The sequence below is a fragment of the Ranitomeya variabilis genome, chromosome 1, assembly GCF_051348905.1.
Source record: "Ranitomeya variabilis isolate aRanVar5 chromosome 1, aRanVar5.hap1, whole genome shotgun sequence".
Taxonomy (NCBI): domain Eukaryota; kingdom Metazoa; phylum Chordata; class Amphibia; order Anura; family Dendrobatidae; genus Ranitomeya; species Ranitomeya variabilis.
The window spans coordinates 567,002,003-567,018,593 of NC_135232.1; the positions used below are offsets into that span (position 1 = coordinate 567,002,003).

General features: G+C 41.4%; 1 protein-coding gene across 43 annotated transcripts in view; it reads left to right on the top strand.

Annotated features, from left to right (window-relative positions):
- The window catches only part of GPHN (gephyrin), a 593,334-nt gene that overhangs the window by 463,845 nt on the left and 112,898 nt on the right, over window positions 1–16,591 (top strand). For 17 of the 43 annotated variants that reach the window (XM_077257187.1, XM_077257046.1, XM_077257033.1 and 14 more), the window contains one exon: window positions 4,971–5,027. The exons of the other annotated variants lie outside the window; for them this stretch is intronic. In XM_077257187.1, the coding sequence (XP_077113302.1) occupies window positions 4,971–5,027 (57 nt within the window). The remainder of the gene's footprint in view (window positions 1–4,970; window positions 5,028–16,591) is intronic. 43 annotated transcript variants of the gene reach the window in all.

Here is a 16,591-nt window from a genome sequence, read left to right on the forward strand (position 1 = left end):
GTGTAGGCATACAGGCTGATATATACACAAGAGGGACGTGTAGGCATATAGGCTGATATATATACACAAGAGGGACGTGTAAGCATACAGGCTGATATATACACAAGAGAGGGACGTGTAGTCATATAGGTTGATATATACACAAGAGAGGGACGTGTAGTCATATAGGTTGATATATACATGAGAGGGACATGTAGTCATATAGGCTGATATATACACAAGAGAGTGACGTGTAGTCATATGGGCTGATATATACACAAGAGAGGGACGTGTAGGCATACAGGCTGATATATACACAAGAGAGGGACGTGTAGGCCTACAGGCTGATGTATACACAAGAGAGGGACGTGTAGGCATATAGGCTGATATATACACAAGAGGGACGTGTAGTCATATAGGCTGATATATACACAAGAGAGGGACGTGTAGCCATATAGGCTGATATATACACGAGAGGGACAGTAGTCATATAGGCTGATATATACACAAGAGAGGGATGTGTAGTCATATAGGCTGATATATACATGAGAGGAACGTGTAGGCATACAGGCTGATATATACACAAGGGGGACGTGTAGTCATATAGGCTGATATATACACGAGAGGGACGTGTAGTCATACAGGCTGGTATATACACAAGAGAGGGACGTGTAGTCATACAGGCTGATATATACACAAGAGAGGGACGTGTAGTCATACAGGCTGATATATACACAAGAGAGGGACGTGTAGTCATACAGGCTGATATATACACAAGAGAGGGACGTGTAGTCATACAGGCTGATATATACACAAGAGAGGGACGTGTAGTCATATAGGCTGATATATACACGAGAGGGACGTGTAGTCATACAGGCTGATATATACACAAGAGAGGGACGTGTAGTCATACAGGCTGATATATACACAAGAGAGGGACGTGTAGTCATATAGGCTGATATATACACAAGAGAGGGACGTGTAGTCATACAGGCTGATATATACACAAGAGAGGGACGTGTAGTCATATAGGCTGATATATACACAAGAGGGACGTGTAGTCATACAGGCTGATATATACACAAGAGAGGGACGTGTAGTCATACAGGCTGATATATACACAAGAGAGGGACGTGTAGTCATACAGGCTGATATATACACAAGAGAGGGACGTGTAGTCATATAGGCTGATATATACACAAGAGGGACATGTAGTCATACAGGCTGATATATACACAAGAGAGGGACGTGTAGTCATACAGGCTGATATATACACAAGAGAGGGACGTGTAGTCATACAGGCTGATATATACACAAGAGAGGGACGTGTAGTCATACAGGCTGATATATACACAAGAGGGACGTGTAGTCATATAGGCTGATATATACACAAGAGGGACGTGTAGTCATACAGGCTGATATATACACAAGAGAGGGACGTGTAGTCATATAGGCTGATATATACACAAGAGAGGGACGTGTAGTCATACAGGCTGATATATACACAAGAGGGACGTGTAGTCATATAGGCTGATATATACACAAGGGGGACGTGTAGTCATATAGGCTGATATATACACAAGAGAGGGACGTGTAGTCATATAGGCTGATATATACACAAGAGAGGGACGTGTAGTCATATAGGCTGATATATACACGAGAGGAACGTGTAGTCATATAGGCTGATATATACACAAGAGGGACGTGTAGTCATATAGGCTGATATATACACAAGAGAGGGATGTGTAGTCATATAGGCTGATATATACACAAGAGAGGGATGTGTAGGCATACAGGCTGATATATACACAAGAGAGGGACGTGTAGTCATACAGGCTGATATATACACAAGAGAGGGACGTGTAGTCATACAGGCTGATATATACACAAGAGGGACGTGTAGTCATATAGGCTGATATATACACGAGAGGGACGTGTAGTCATATAGGCTGATATATACACAAGAGGGACATGTAGTCATATAGGCTGATATATACACAAGAGAGGGATGTGTAGTCATATAGGCTGATATATACACAAGAGAGGGATGTGTAGGCATACAGGCTGATATATACACAAGAGAGGGACGTGAAGGAATAATCCGGCTGCCCAGTGTGTGATGTGTTGATCATTCTTGTGGCCCATAAGTAACCTTCACTATTTTAATAAAGAACAATACTGTACATTGTCATCATATGGTAACATAGGACCCTATAAAACAGGGCTTAGCTTAGATACTTTATATCTCTGTTCCAGTGTTATATTGTTGCTATTTTTGCAATGTTTTATTCTTCTATTTTGTACTATATTTTCTGCTGTATCTCCCGATAACCCACAAAATATGTTTTTCATATGTAACTCATACTTAACACTTTGAATTGGTAACAAAATGAATTAGTTCTTTCTAAAACAGGTGCTAGAAATTCTGATTGTACTAATTAGAGATGAGCACATTTATTTGAATGGAATTGAGTTATACTTGATACTTTCAAAAATGTGGATTCTCCAGAGTACAATTTTTTTGTAATTCACTCCCCTACTGTGCCGTCAAAACGTAAAAAAAGAACCTTCACACCTGTCCTGTCTTCCAGTGCTCTGCACTCTTTCTTTTCATTTACCCTCATCATGAGCATCCACTTGAGCCTGCTTAACTCTATGCATCACGTAAGCCTCCGAGTTCACTGTGTACTATGCCATTAAGCACACATCATGACGTCACAACGTGCATCCCTCAAGGTGCTGACTAGGCCTCGGGCAAAATGGCATGATGCACAGTGACATCAGAGATCCTGGTAATGCCAGAAGCTCCTGCATAAAGTTAATTCAGATCTCAGTAGATTAAATATTCTCTATAATAATTCCCAAAGCAATAGAGCATTTTAAAGGGAACCTGTTGGCATGTTTTTGTCCACGGGAGTAATGGTATAACCATTAATCAACTATTTTTTTCTTGCAATCCAATGTGTCCATCATGTGAACTGTGCAGTAGATGACATATGCATATTAAGCTAGAAGTGCACTGGGGACGTGTCAGTAACTTGGAATGCTTCTTCCAAGTGCATGGACCCATCCCCAGTGCACTTCCATTCTGACTCTCATGACTTAGAAGAGCTGCTCTGGGACTGGGCGGAGTGTTGGACCCAGGCAGCTTCAGTGTTACTGCGCTCCTCCAATGCTGCAGAGGCAAAGTTGAGGTCACACAGTGTGGGCCGGGGGTTTAGACATGCCGAACTGTCAGTTATCAGGAGCGCACCACCCACAAGCAAACAAGAAGCTGAGAAGCAGGGGAGTGGTGCGCTCCTGAATGTGGAATCCTGAGGCAACCTCTTTAAAATGAGCATTACTTACCTATTCATCTCCTGCCTGTCTGATCTGCCGGTCCCTGATGATGTCACATCCGTCATTCCCTTGACTACTGCAGCCAATCAGTGGTCTCAACTCGCTGTAAGACCGGCAGGGAATACTGTTGCAGCGATGAGGATTGACTAGGTGAGTAATTTTGTTTCTTATTTTCCTGCCCTTAGCAGATATCTAAAAATTCTTGAGCAATCAGTCCTACATCTATCCAAACCTGTTCGAGTACCACTGTGGCCACACCGGCCAGTGGTGGCCGTACAGCCAAAGACCTGACAAAGGTTCCTCGGGCTGCCTTAAAGCTATATAATGGTAAGTAGAAATGTAAAAAGTGTATATAGTAACGTACATGATTCACAAAATTTCGCTTTTTAATTTTAAATGCCATCATGGAAATAAAAGTATGCACTATAATTGCACATACAATGAAGGTGAACAGTCAGCAAAAAATGATACGGGGGGAAAAAATGACTATGTTTGGTTTGAATTTTTTTGGGAACACTAAGAAAGATCAACACCAGCAAACCGACATGCAGGTCTTTGATTTGTAAAATATTATTTTTCCCACCTATGGCTACGTTACCAAGTAATTAGCGTTTTATACAAATGAGGCGTTAAGGGCTATGGGCGTGACAAAGCATTTAATGATCCTCTGCCTCCCAATGTTGTTTCAGACTGTGGGCCTGACTCCTCAATGCTTTCATGGCAGAATTCTGCCAGCTCAGATAAAATGGGCTGAGATAGGGTGAGACGGGCTCTGTGGGGACGGGCCACTTCAGCCTGTAGAATTCATATTGGGCTGTGGCATTCTGTACACCAGCAATCTCACTCCAGTATCTGGTGTGCACCTCTTCATGAATCTGGAGCATCTGACACCAGCATGGTCCCTCATCAGACCAGCTGTGCAATGCCAGTCTTGATGAATTGGCACTGCGAGCGATCAATCAAGCTAAGAGAGCCATATAAATAGAGCAAGATCGGAACGCAATCCTTGGACTGGCCGGCGGGTCTCCCTGCTTGATCATAATAGCTGCATAGAAATACAAGAAGCTGTCACTCTCAGGTTGGGAGAGCCCACGGCCAGTCTGTGCAGTCTCGCTACAGGTTATACGGCCGTCTGACTGTACCCTGAAGAGACTGGTGCTGGACGGGAAACAACCTCGTGAGGCAGAAGCACAGGACGTGCTCTGTGACGCCCAGAGCACTTAATGCCTCATTTGCATATTAGGACCATCAGTACCATCATTTGGACTATCACTACTACTTGCCCTGCAGTTGTTGCATAGTGTAGGTAAAGAAAGTACGAGGCCTAGATCATGTCAGTATTATTGGATGGACAATTTGCATGCATTAGCTATGGTTTTGAGTAGCTTTAATATTTGGATAGTGAATATATTCGGACTGCTGCCAAATATTGGATACTTTGGTACTTGCTTGCAATATTATAGTTGCTGTCTGCATGCTTTATCGAGCTGCTCCGTGGACTCTTTTTTCATCCACAGTGCAGTCTAATCATTCCTACAATCTGCCGAGCTGTGTATTTGCATGTTCTTTGATATAATTACCTACATTTTTTTTTATGATCGCCTTCTTCTGTATTTTTTTATTTTATTTTTTTTCATTCATGCACTCTATAGCAAATTAGACAGCCGGATGAAAGCAAAGTCGTTACTAATAGAGTTGGATCCTTCAAAGTAAATATGTTTTGCAACCTGTTTTTGATCGTTATTTGCCATGGCTTTTTTTTCCTACACTAATTTTTCTTTTAAATTTATTCCATGTTCTCATCGTGACTTATTACATTTTGGTTTGACTTTTTTTTCTTATTTATTTTTTATGTATGCCAATGGGTGAAATTGCCAACACCATTCTAATCTTAAATGGAATCTGTCAGCATATTTCTGCTATTTAATCTTCAAGCAGCATGGTGTAGGGGCCGAGAACCTGATTTCAGGGATGTGTCACTCATTGGGCTGTGTGTTGTAGTTTCAATACCATCAGTGATTTATCAGCAAGAGATTTTCACTACAGGACTAGGTGTCATGTGCAAGCCAGTCAGGCCAATTGGCGTAACCCCGCCCCTATCACTAATTGGCAGGTTGCTTCACATCATGGGAAGGGGCGGGATTATACACAGCTTGGTGTTCTGACAACTGTTACATCTAGAGCAGAGAAGACAACGATTCTAGCAGAAGTGCACCTAGCAGCCTAATAAGTGACACATTACCGGATTCAGGGTCTCTGCCACTACATCATGCAGCTCTCAGATAACATAAAAAAAACTGCTAACAGATTCCCTTTAATGTATAGCATACAATGAAATGAAACATTTTCTTTAGGGATTACAACTGTGTTCTAAGAAATGTAAAAAGAAAATGTAGAAATACAAATGCCACACTAAATACGCAAAAATAATTGTTTCAAATATTTTATGCTTTTAAATTTTAAGTAGATTTAACTTTTTTTTTTTTTTTAAACTGCCTATTATTTTTTGTATCATGATTTTTAATTAAAAATCATAATTATAACGATGCACCAAATCTTTATCTTACTCTATCATTTAAACTAGTCATATTTTAATTTTATTATTTGAACTTTAAATATTTAACGTAAAAACCCAAAAGGCAGAGCCACCTTCTGGTTTTTGGAAGCATCATTTTATAACTATTGGGTACCATTGCTTACATTATGAGAATTGATAAAATATTTGACTTTTCATTTATGGTTTACTATCTTTTAGTTTTGCTTTATCATAACTTAATTTGAACCTAACCTCTGTGTTAGTACAAGGGAGGTAGAACATTTAATATCTCTTGATTTCATGTAACATTAAAAGGCAGTTCGTGTAACTAGAATCCTATGGGCTCAGTGCAAAATTTGGACCTGTGTTCCCCGCATGTTGGTTAGATGTATGGGTCCTTATAGCGTTCTAAATTCTATAAGAACATAAGTGTTGCCTTCCCCATTATGTAATAATGCCCCCCATCCTGGGCTCTTACTCCTATGCATATCCTCCCATCCTGGTGTTTATGTCCTTTATCCTGGTCCCACTCTTGAATATGTGTCCCTTATCCTACACCCCTTTGTATAAGTGTCCCCCATCCTGACTTATATGTCTCTTTTTCTGGGCCTATCCTGATATATACAGGTGCTTCTTGCAAAATTAGAATATCATCAAAAAGTTAATTTATTTCAGTTCTTCAATACAAAAAGTGAAACTCAAATATATCACATAAAGTCATTACAAACAGATTGATCTATTTTAATTGTTTATTTCTGTTAATGTTGATGATTATGGCTTGCAGCCAATGAAAACCCAAAAGTCATTATCTCAGTAAATTAGAATACTTTGTAACACCACCTTGAAAAATTATTTTAAAATCTGGAATGTTGGCCAAATGAAATGTATGTTCAGTAAATGCGCTCAATAATTGGTTGGGGCTCCTTTTGCATCAATTACTGCATCAATGAGGCGCAGAATGGAGGCGATCAGCCTGTTGCACTGCTGAGGTGTTATGGAAGCCCAGGTTGCGTTGATAGCAGCCTTCAGCTCGTCTGCATTGTTGGGTCTGGTGTCTCTCATCTTCCTCTTGACAATACTCCATAGAAAGGTTAGGCGAATTTGCTGGCCAATCGAGCACAGTGATAATGTTGTTTGTAAACCATGTATTGGTACTTTTGGAAGTGTGGACAGGGGACAAGTCCTGCTGGAGAATGAAATTTCCATCTCCAAAAAGCTTGTCAGCAGAGGGAAGTATGAAGTGCCCTAAAATTTCTTGGTAGATGCTGATTTTGGTCTTGATTAAACACAGTGGACCTACACCAGCAGATTACATGGCTCCCCAAACCAGCACTGATTGTGGAAACTTCACACTAGACCTCAAGTAGCTTGGATTGTGGCCTCTCCACTCTTCCTCCAGACTCTGGGACCTTGATTTCCAAATGAAATGCAAAATTTACTTTCATCTGAAAACAACACCTTAGACCACTGTGCAACCGTCTAGTTCTTGTTCTCCTTGGCCCAGGTAAGACGCTTCTGGTGTTGTCTATTGGTCATGAGTGGCTTGACACAAGGAATGCAACACTTGTAGCCCATGTCCTGGATACATTTGTCTGTGGCGGCTTTTGAAGCAATGACTCCAGCAACAGTAATTCCAGTAACTCCTTGTGAATATCCGCCAAATTTTTGAATGGCCTTTTCTTAAAAATCCTTTCAAAGTTGCGGTTATCCCAGTTGCTTGTGCACCTTTTTCAACCACACTTTTTCCTTCCACTCAACTTTCCATTAATATGCTTGGGTACAGCACTCTGAACAGCCAGCTTCTTTAGCAATGACCTCTTGTGGCTCACCCTCCTTGTGGAGTGTGTAAATGACTGCCTTCTGGACATCTGTCAAGTCAGCAGTCTTCCCCATGATTGTGAAGCCTACTGAGACACACTAAGTGGCCTTTTGAAATGCTTAGGAAGCCTTTGCAGGTGTTTTTTGTATGAGATAATGACTTTTTGGGTTGTCACTGGCTGTCAGCCATAATCATCAACATTAACAGAAATAAACACTTGAAATAGATCACACTGTTTGCCATGACTCTATATAATATACAAGTTTCACTTTTTGTATGAAGAACTGAAATAAATTAACTTTTTGATGATACTGTAATTTTGTGAGAAGCACCTGTATGTCCCCCTTTCTGGGCACATCCTGGTATATATCTCCCCCATCCTGGTATAAATATTGCCTGTGGAGAAACGGGGTCAGTGGGTGCTCTGGTCCGCTGGCCCGGCTATCTTTAGCAAGATTGCATGGACCATGGCTCATACCACTGAACGCCCGCTCTATCTCCCCGTGGGCAATACACTACACAGACAACACAGGGATAAGGTAAAACAGTGTGGCAATACTTTATTGAACCACAACACATAATAGCAAACAGAACAATCTCACCATGGCTGGAATTGTTTGGTTACATGGGCGCATATAAAAGGGCACTGCGTCTCCACGTATTTCCAGTATGACATGCTGTCAGAGCTCCCAGGGTCACATGGGCGCATATAAAAGATCACTGCGTCTCCACGTATTTCCAGTATGACATGATGTCAGAGCTCCCAGGGTCGCTACTCCATCTGTGGATGAACGCACAGAGAAGGGGTAACGACAAGCATAGGGAGATGACCAAGAACTGTCCATAGAGTCCAGACAAGGTCCAAAGCCAGTTGACACGAGAGCCACCACCTGGCTTATCTGACCATCTCCATGGAACCAGGCGACCAGCGGGTCCCATACCTGGCTTTCTCCAAACATATCCATGGTTCAGAGATGGTCACTGGATCAGATCTGTGTCCTTCCGACCGGAGCCAAAAACCCCTGGGTTGTTTCCTATAGAATCATAGATCAGTGTCCCTCGTGATGGTGCCATGATGAATTGGCTGCAGTCCTTTCTCTTGTCTGTTGGGTGGTTTGCAGAATGTCTGGCTGATAGCTCTGTATTATTTCAGTCTCTCAGGATGTGATCTCTGAGTCTTTTTATACCCAAGGCATGTAAGCTATTTTTAGAATTACCCAGGGTCTTTCAGTCCAACATCAAGATAAGGTAAACAATGGTGATGGGATTAAGTAGCACTATGAGCATATAAGCACACATCAATAAACAAGGCTTAACACACTCAATGTACAGTCACTATTACAGACTTACACAGTATGTTAGATAGTATATCAGTTGGCAAGTCTGTCCTCTTGACCCACCAGATGCAAACACCCAAATTCACAAGCCAATATACAGACAAAAAGCCAGCTCCCCTGGTTTTTGCAAAAACATGGTTGTCTGGGAAATTAAGATACAATCTGGTTTCTTCACATTGCCCATCCTGGTATATATGTGCCTTATTCTGGGCCTATCCTATACTTGTCCCCCATCCTGGAACCATCCATGGTGTATATGTCCCCATTTTGTGTCCATTCTGATATATTCTGTATGTCCCTCGTCCTGGGCTCCATCTTGGTATATCTGCCCCCAATCCTGGGCCTATCCTGTTATATAGGTATATAAGTACCCCATCCTTTGGTCATCCTGGTGTGTGTGTGTGTGTATATATATATATATATATATATATATATATATATATATATATATATATATATATATATATACCTCCAACCGGTGTATATGTCCCCCATTATGGGCCCATCCTGATATATAGGTATATACCTCTCCCATCCTAGATCCATCCTGGTATATATGTCTGAAGCGTCGGGCAGCATATGACGACACTGCCATGTGCAGGCAGTTACTTGCATGCTAACATTAGCTGCCTTCCTCTGATTGTCCGGCAGCTTGTATTGCTGTGAAAGGACTCACCGTAATGCATTTCAGCTTAATCCTCGGAATAACATCCAGCTGAAATATGCACTGGCGTCTCTGGGCCCCTCCCTCGCACGGGCCTAGTTGCGTTTGCACCCTCTGCCACTGCGATCGTTTTGCCCCTGCTCAAAGGTTTTGAAAAATCTTTGTTCCTTGGGTGTAATTTGTTTTTAATTCTACTGGTACCTGTCACTGCAGCACTAACAGCACTACCGCTAATCAGTTTATTGTCTCTGCATTTGTCTAAGCATTAGCTTAGTGTTTGGCTGTAGCGCTTTCATAGTGATGTTAGCACAGCTAACAATAACAGACACCAGTAGCAGTGGTGAAGACTCCGCATTAGGCCATGCGAGGGTGAGTAAAGCACAATTTTTTATTATTATTATTATTATTATTATTATTATTATTATTTTTAAAGAAATTGCAGGCCCGGGACAGGTTTCCTAAAACCAGAAAACCTCTTTTAACTAGATTGAAAGCAAAAACACGCCTCAGACAGCAAATTTATCACATCAACAGTAATGACCTTCATGACACGAAAAACATTACCATAATTTCTCGGGCCTTAGGCACTCCAGGATTAGAAATTAAGTCCCCTTGTGATCCTTTGATGAAATCATGCAATCACCAACTCTTTGTGGCCAGGTAGTCATTGATCACCTAAATATAACATTGAACAACAAGGTTTCTACATTGAAACCTCTGCAAAGGACCGTATGGTTGAGAGGTACATACCCTTATCTAGAACATTTTTTGTGGGACAGATTTTTAAGTTTAAATTTATATAATGCATACTCTTTAAGACCTGTAGGAGACCCCTTTGTAGTACAGTTTGGGTTGGTTGTTTTAAAAAGGTTTCACTGTGTGTAGATCTGTCAGAGCTTCAAGTTACATTGAGACTAATCTGCTCCTTGATTCTCTTGGATAACTTGGTTTTATCTCTACATTATACAATTGTTCAAAAGTGAACAATCGTGTATATCATTTTCAACTTATTCATTCTTGACATCATTGAGTTCAAGACAAACTTTATTAAGCAGGTGTCACACGGTCCGAGTATTGACCAAGATGATGAGGAACGGGTCTCCTGACTCAAAAGGTTCAAGACAAACTTGATTACGTTGGTTTCACATGGTCCGAGTATTGACCAAGATGATGGACAACGGGTCTCCTGACTCCAAAGCTGTTGAGTTTGGGTAGGCGGACTGTGACTGTAGGATATGTGAAACTGGTTTTAGAGTAACTTTTTATTTAGGGAAATAGTTTTTCATGACTCTTATTTAGCTGTGTAATTTTAGTTTTAGTGTTTGAAAGCATTTTATTTATTTATTTTACTCATTTATATATTGCCATTAATTCCACAGTGCTTCACATCGCAGCCCCCATTGGGGCTCACAATCTAGAATCCCTATCAGTATGTCTTTGGAATGTGGGAGGAAACCGGAGTACCTGGAGGAAACCAATGCAAACATAGGGAGAACATACAATTTCCTTGCAGATGTTGTCCTTGGTTGGATTTCAACCCAGGACTCCAGCGCTGCAAAGCAAAAGTGCTAACCAATAAGCCACTGCGCTGGTTGTTGCAAATTGTCTCAAAATTGAGAGAATTTATTTGGATAGGCTATAACCTTAAGGCTAAGTGCACACATTGCAGAATTGCTACGGAAATTTCCTCGGCAATTCCACAACTCCTGCAGCTGGTATATCGCATGCGGAATTGGCATGCGTATTCCCGCTAAACACTAGCATTTTGAAAGCGTAATTAGCTTGCAGAATGCTAGCGTCAATCAGTTTTCCAAGCGATGCTACAGATCACTTGGAAAACTGATTGACAGGTTGGTCACACTTGTCAAACAGTGTTTGACAAGTGTGACCAACATTTTACTATTGATTCTGCCTATGCAGCATCAATAGTAAAAAGATATAATGTTAAAAATAGTTTAAAAAAAAAAAAAAATCGTGATATTCTCACCTTCCGGCATTCCCTGCAGCCTTTCCCGCTCCTCGCTATGCTTCCGTTCCCAATAATGCCTAGCGGCAATGACCTCAGATGATGTAGCGGTCTCGCAAGACCCATGTCATCAGAGGTCATTGCCGCAAAGCATCACTGGGAACGGGAGCATCGCGAGGAGCGGGAAGGCTGCCGGGGACGCCGGAAGGTGAGAATATCACAATGTTTTATTTTAATTCTTTTTTTTTAACAATTATATGGTTCCCAGGGCCTGCAGGAGAGTCTCCTCTCCTCCACCCTGGGTACCAACCGCACATGATCCGCTTACTTCCCGCATGGTGGGCATAGCCACATGCAGAAAGTAAGCAGATCAATGCATTCCTAGGTGTGCGGAATCCCCGCGATTCCCCACAAGAATGAACATCCTGTGTTTTTTTCCGGAATGCGATTCCGCTGCGTCATGGGGGTCTACTGCATCCTGCTAGTGCATTGGTAATCTGACTAGGTGTTAGTAAGGCTGCTTCTTTTTCTGGTATTTTTTTGGTTTTGGCAAGAAACCATCCATTGAATAGACTCAGCAGAAAGTTCCTCCAAAAGTGCCATTAGGAGACCTTCTTTTTCTCATTAGTACAGTAAAATGCATAGATTTTATTTCCTTTTATAGACTTCTTATTGTTTGAGAAGGAAACTTCTCATTTAAATTATGAATTTCATAAAAACTCATGTCCAACGCTCCTTACCCTGAGCCTCTTTTAAAAACACAACCTAATTTTGGTACAAAGCCTATCTATTAAGATGAAATCTAGAGCAGGTCTTATCAAAAATATGCCAGTCTACAAAGAAATGAATGATGAGTCTGTGGAGCGGGGATGGCCTTCTTAAAGGGAAGGTGCCACCAGTTTTCGTGTAGTTTGTTTTTTTGTGAAATTAAGCTTAAAATAGTAAATAAAATGTACTAATGCAATGTTTGCACTGTTTGCAAACATTTCTATATGAAAAATATTATATATTTTCTTACAAATATATATATTGACCACTAGGGGGAGCATTTTCCGTTTTAGACCTCAAGCAGCTATAGTAAGACTTACCAGCTTTACTGTTAGCTGGAAAATCTGGGCAGTACCTGCTGACATCAGCATTTCCCTCCCCTTTTGGGTGGTCTAATATCCCTGGGGCAGAATGAAGAGCAGCATCACAGGGCAGCGCCATTTTGTGTGTGACTGCCCTGTGATCTGCTATCACCAGCAGTTACTGCATCAGAAGCACAGTTAGTTTATGTGGTGTGTATGGAGCAGCATTGTCTGTGCAGAGCTGTCTGTGACTCAGGAGCTCCAGGTCTGCAGTGAATGGCCAGGCATTGTGGAGGGAGGGGAGAGATACATTGTATGGCTGAGAGAGGTGTCAGGTGTCACCTCTCTCTGCAGGCTGGGAATGGAGCTCCTGTGATAGAGAGTAAGTGGAGCTGGGCAGAGAGCACTGGGCTATAATAAAATGGCGGCCAGTCACACCTACAGCAGTGAATTGTGCAGCCCACAGAGGCGTGCCCAGCTCACTGCTAACACCTCTCCAATGTTAAAGATGGGGTCAGCGCCGGTCTATTATCTCCTATGTCCATGGGGTGCTGTAAAATGACACTGCTAGTGCCCTGCTACTGCTGCAAAACCAAGATGTCAGCCCCCAGTTCCTTCTTTAAACACATATAACACACGAAATCTGTTTCACATGCATTTAAAACTTGGTTATAGCAGCATGTTATGCTACATTACAGTGATTTATTAATGATCTACAAACGCGGTACCTTACCTTTAAAGCGATGGTCGTTTGGAGAGGTTTTACTGTGTTTCTAACATATAGTACACACTGGGCATATTTCTTCTAGTACACCCAATCAGCTTCTCTCTTCAAAAAGTTTTCCTCATAAGACAAGGTAATACAAAGGAAATGAATGAATGCAATATATGGTATAATTAATGCATGGATCGACAAGGAAAGTTATGTTATTTATATATTTTTTTCATTTTGTCTTTAGGACATGTCTGTGCCTAAAACCTCCGTAAAATAAAGGGATTTTCTGCAAATTAAATAAGCACTTCTCCTCTGATCAAAGTTTGTATCCTCATAATATATTGCAGTCATCATATTATGCAGCACCGTATACTTACAATTGCTCATTTTGCCTTTCTACCCAGATCATTCTTCTCTTTGCTCTATGTAGAAACATGATGTCATGACTCTGTTGCCAGGTGTGCCGGGACTAGGGGCTCCTTCCCTGTCCCTAATGCTAGGGGTGCCCTATCTCGCCCTGTTTTCCTGGTTACTTCTGATGGTGAAAATCCCGGGGACCTTGCCATAGCTCCTGAATCTGCACTCAGTCTGTACCCTTCAACCACCCAGGAAAGAGGGCAGTAGTAAGTGTATTGTAATACACCAACCAGACAAACGAGGTAGTATGAACAGGGGTAACGAAAAATACCAAACATACAAATATACACACACATATAACAGAGGTAAACTAACGGGGAGTCGAGGATGGGGCTAAACTAAAGTAGGAGAAGAAAGGGAATTATCACACACTACAAACCTAGCAAGAGTCACAGATAAATCCACCAGCCATGAAACTTAACTTCTTCTGACAATGAGTGCTAGCCAGGACCCGGATTATATAGGAGATAGGAGTGGCTAACAGTGCACAGCTGAGCCGTAGCTCCAGAAGCTCAGAACAGAGCAGAATAACCCCTGCACTTTCCAAAGTGATTTACACCATTTAATAAGAAGGTGAAGTGCTTCTAATCAGTGCAGGAGTAGGAGAAATCAGACCCCGCTGTCTTCTTACTCCTCTCTCTTGTGGTAAACTCGTGACAGAACAAGTCTCTTGTCCTTGTATTTATCATTCTTGTCTTCAACTTCTGACCCGGCTGCTCCCATCTTCCCCCTGCCAGGGACTTTTGCAGTGACTTATGAGCCATGCAGGGAAAATTGACCTCCTGTTTTTGCATAGGGCTTAGAAGGATTCAGCTTGTATGTTTTTAACCATGTGGTGTCGTAGACCTGATGGAAAAGAGAAGAATTAGCCGGGTAGAAAGGTAAAATGTGCAATTGTAATTGCACAGTGCGATATAATATGATGATTGCAATATATTAAAAAGGTAAACACTTTGATAGAAGGAGGAGGATTGCTCTTTTAATATGATTAAGTTGATGGCAGGAAATTAAAAAAAATAAAGATAACTATCAAGACCTTCCCCGTTCTGGTACTCGCTTTCAGTTTTTTTAAACTTGTCCTACACTGATGAGCAAATAAATTTGCCAGACCCTAGTCAATATTTCATGGCTGTGAAATTCCTCCGACTTGTTGGCATCCTCAGCTCTTCTTTTGATTTGCCAGGCTGGTTCACCATCATGTGTGTGTCACACTGCAACAATGACATCGAGCCAGGCTGGCAAATCAAAAGAGAAGCAGGTAGGAGACAGTAGTCAGGCAGCCACGGAAAACGTATCTGGCAGCTAGACCAGGTTGCTGCTGCCATGACTCACATGACTGCTGCAACCAATCCATGACCTCAACCATGTGCAGTACATCCTGGTATTGCTGCTGAGATCATTGATTATTTGCAGTGATCACATACACTTATAGAGTACATCATCAGTGTAGTACGAGCCAACCAGACTGGGGATCACTGTAGTTGTTTAGAATTTTTTTTCCAAGTTTTGTTTTTTTGTTTTTCTTTGTGTGTTGCATCGCCATTCAGTAGAGATGGGTGGATTGATTAGCGGAATTCCAGTTCAGGTCATTGTTAACTGGTGGCTAGATGAGAGGCCTGCGAATCTCTTGCTTTTCTGGTGTCCCTAAAGCGGCTTTTGATTATCCAGTACTAGTGCGACACTCCACACAGATGACGATGCGTCAATCCTGACAAAATGCCACTCTGGAAGGTAAGAGATTCGCAAGCATCCTGTTTAGTCTATCTAGCCTCCAGGTTCCACTGACCTGGACCAGAGTCCTTGCGAATCGATCCACTAACCTATACGAATCAGTGTTCGAAAAAAGGCACCTAGTGTTGTCAAAATGATCTCACTTGTTGTACCTCATAGTACAATATCTGGTCCAGGGGTTTGAACCGTTGGGAAAAAAAGAGTTCTGATGGAGCCCTGCACTTTAAGTAAACCGACAGCCATGTTGGACACTGGCCTCCATCCTGCCAGTACTTGTCACAAAGGCAGACAATTGGGTCTGTCGGATATTCTGACAGAATCACCCAAAGTAGGTCTGAAGTCCTCTACAGTTCAAGTCCCTTTCCCCTCTACAGAGAAAAATAACATTCAATTTCTCGGTGGAGAAATGCATGGCCTCTCAGTCTCCTTACACTGGCATGTCAGGCTTGTTACTACCCAAAAGGAGAGACGTCACTCTCCACAAGGAAAGATGTTAACCCTTAGACCAAAGGTGTTTTATGAAACAATAACTTTTTTTGGCTGTCACATTACCAAACCATACTTATCTTTATCTAGTTCCGGAATAATCTTATTGAAATGGTATCCAAATGTTGAATGTGTTAAATACACAATACATTAAAAATAAAAAGTTTGGTGCATCCATGATTTTTTGGAATTTGTGTTTCCCTAAGCTCAAGAGCGGTAAAAACAAAGTGATTGAGACTAGGACTAGGAAAGACCAAGACAAAAATGTATTTCATGTCACTTCATTATTCAGACTCAAAATAAGACATCACAGATAGAAAAAAAATTTGATATGTTTAATAAAGATGTAAATCTTGGTCGTTTTTTTGTGAAATGGAGTTGGCAATCTCTGGTCTAAAAAATGTGAACCATTAGGGCCATGTTCACACGTTGCAGTTTTTTGCTTTTTTTAATGCAAATTTTAAGCTGCGTTTTACAGAACCAGCAAAACCTATGAGATTTCAGAAATGTCATGCTCACACGTTTTTTTCCT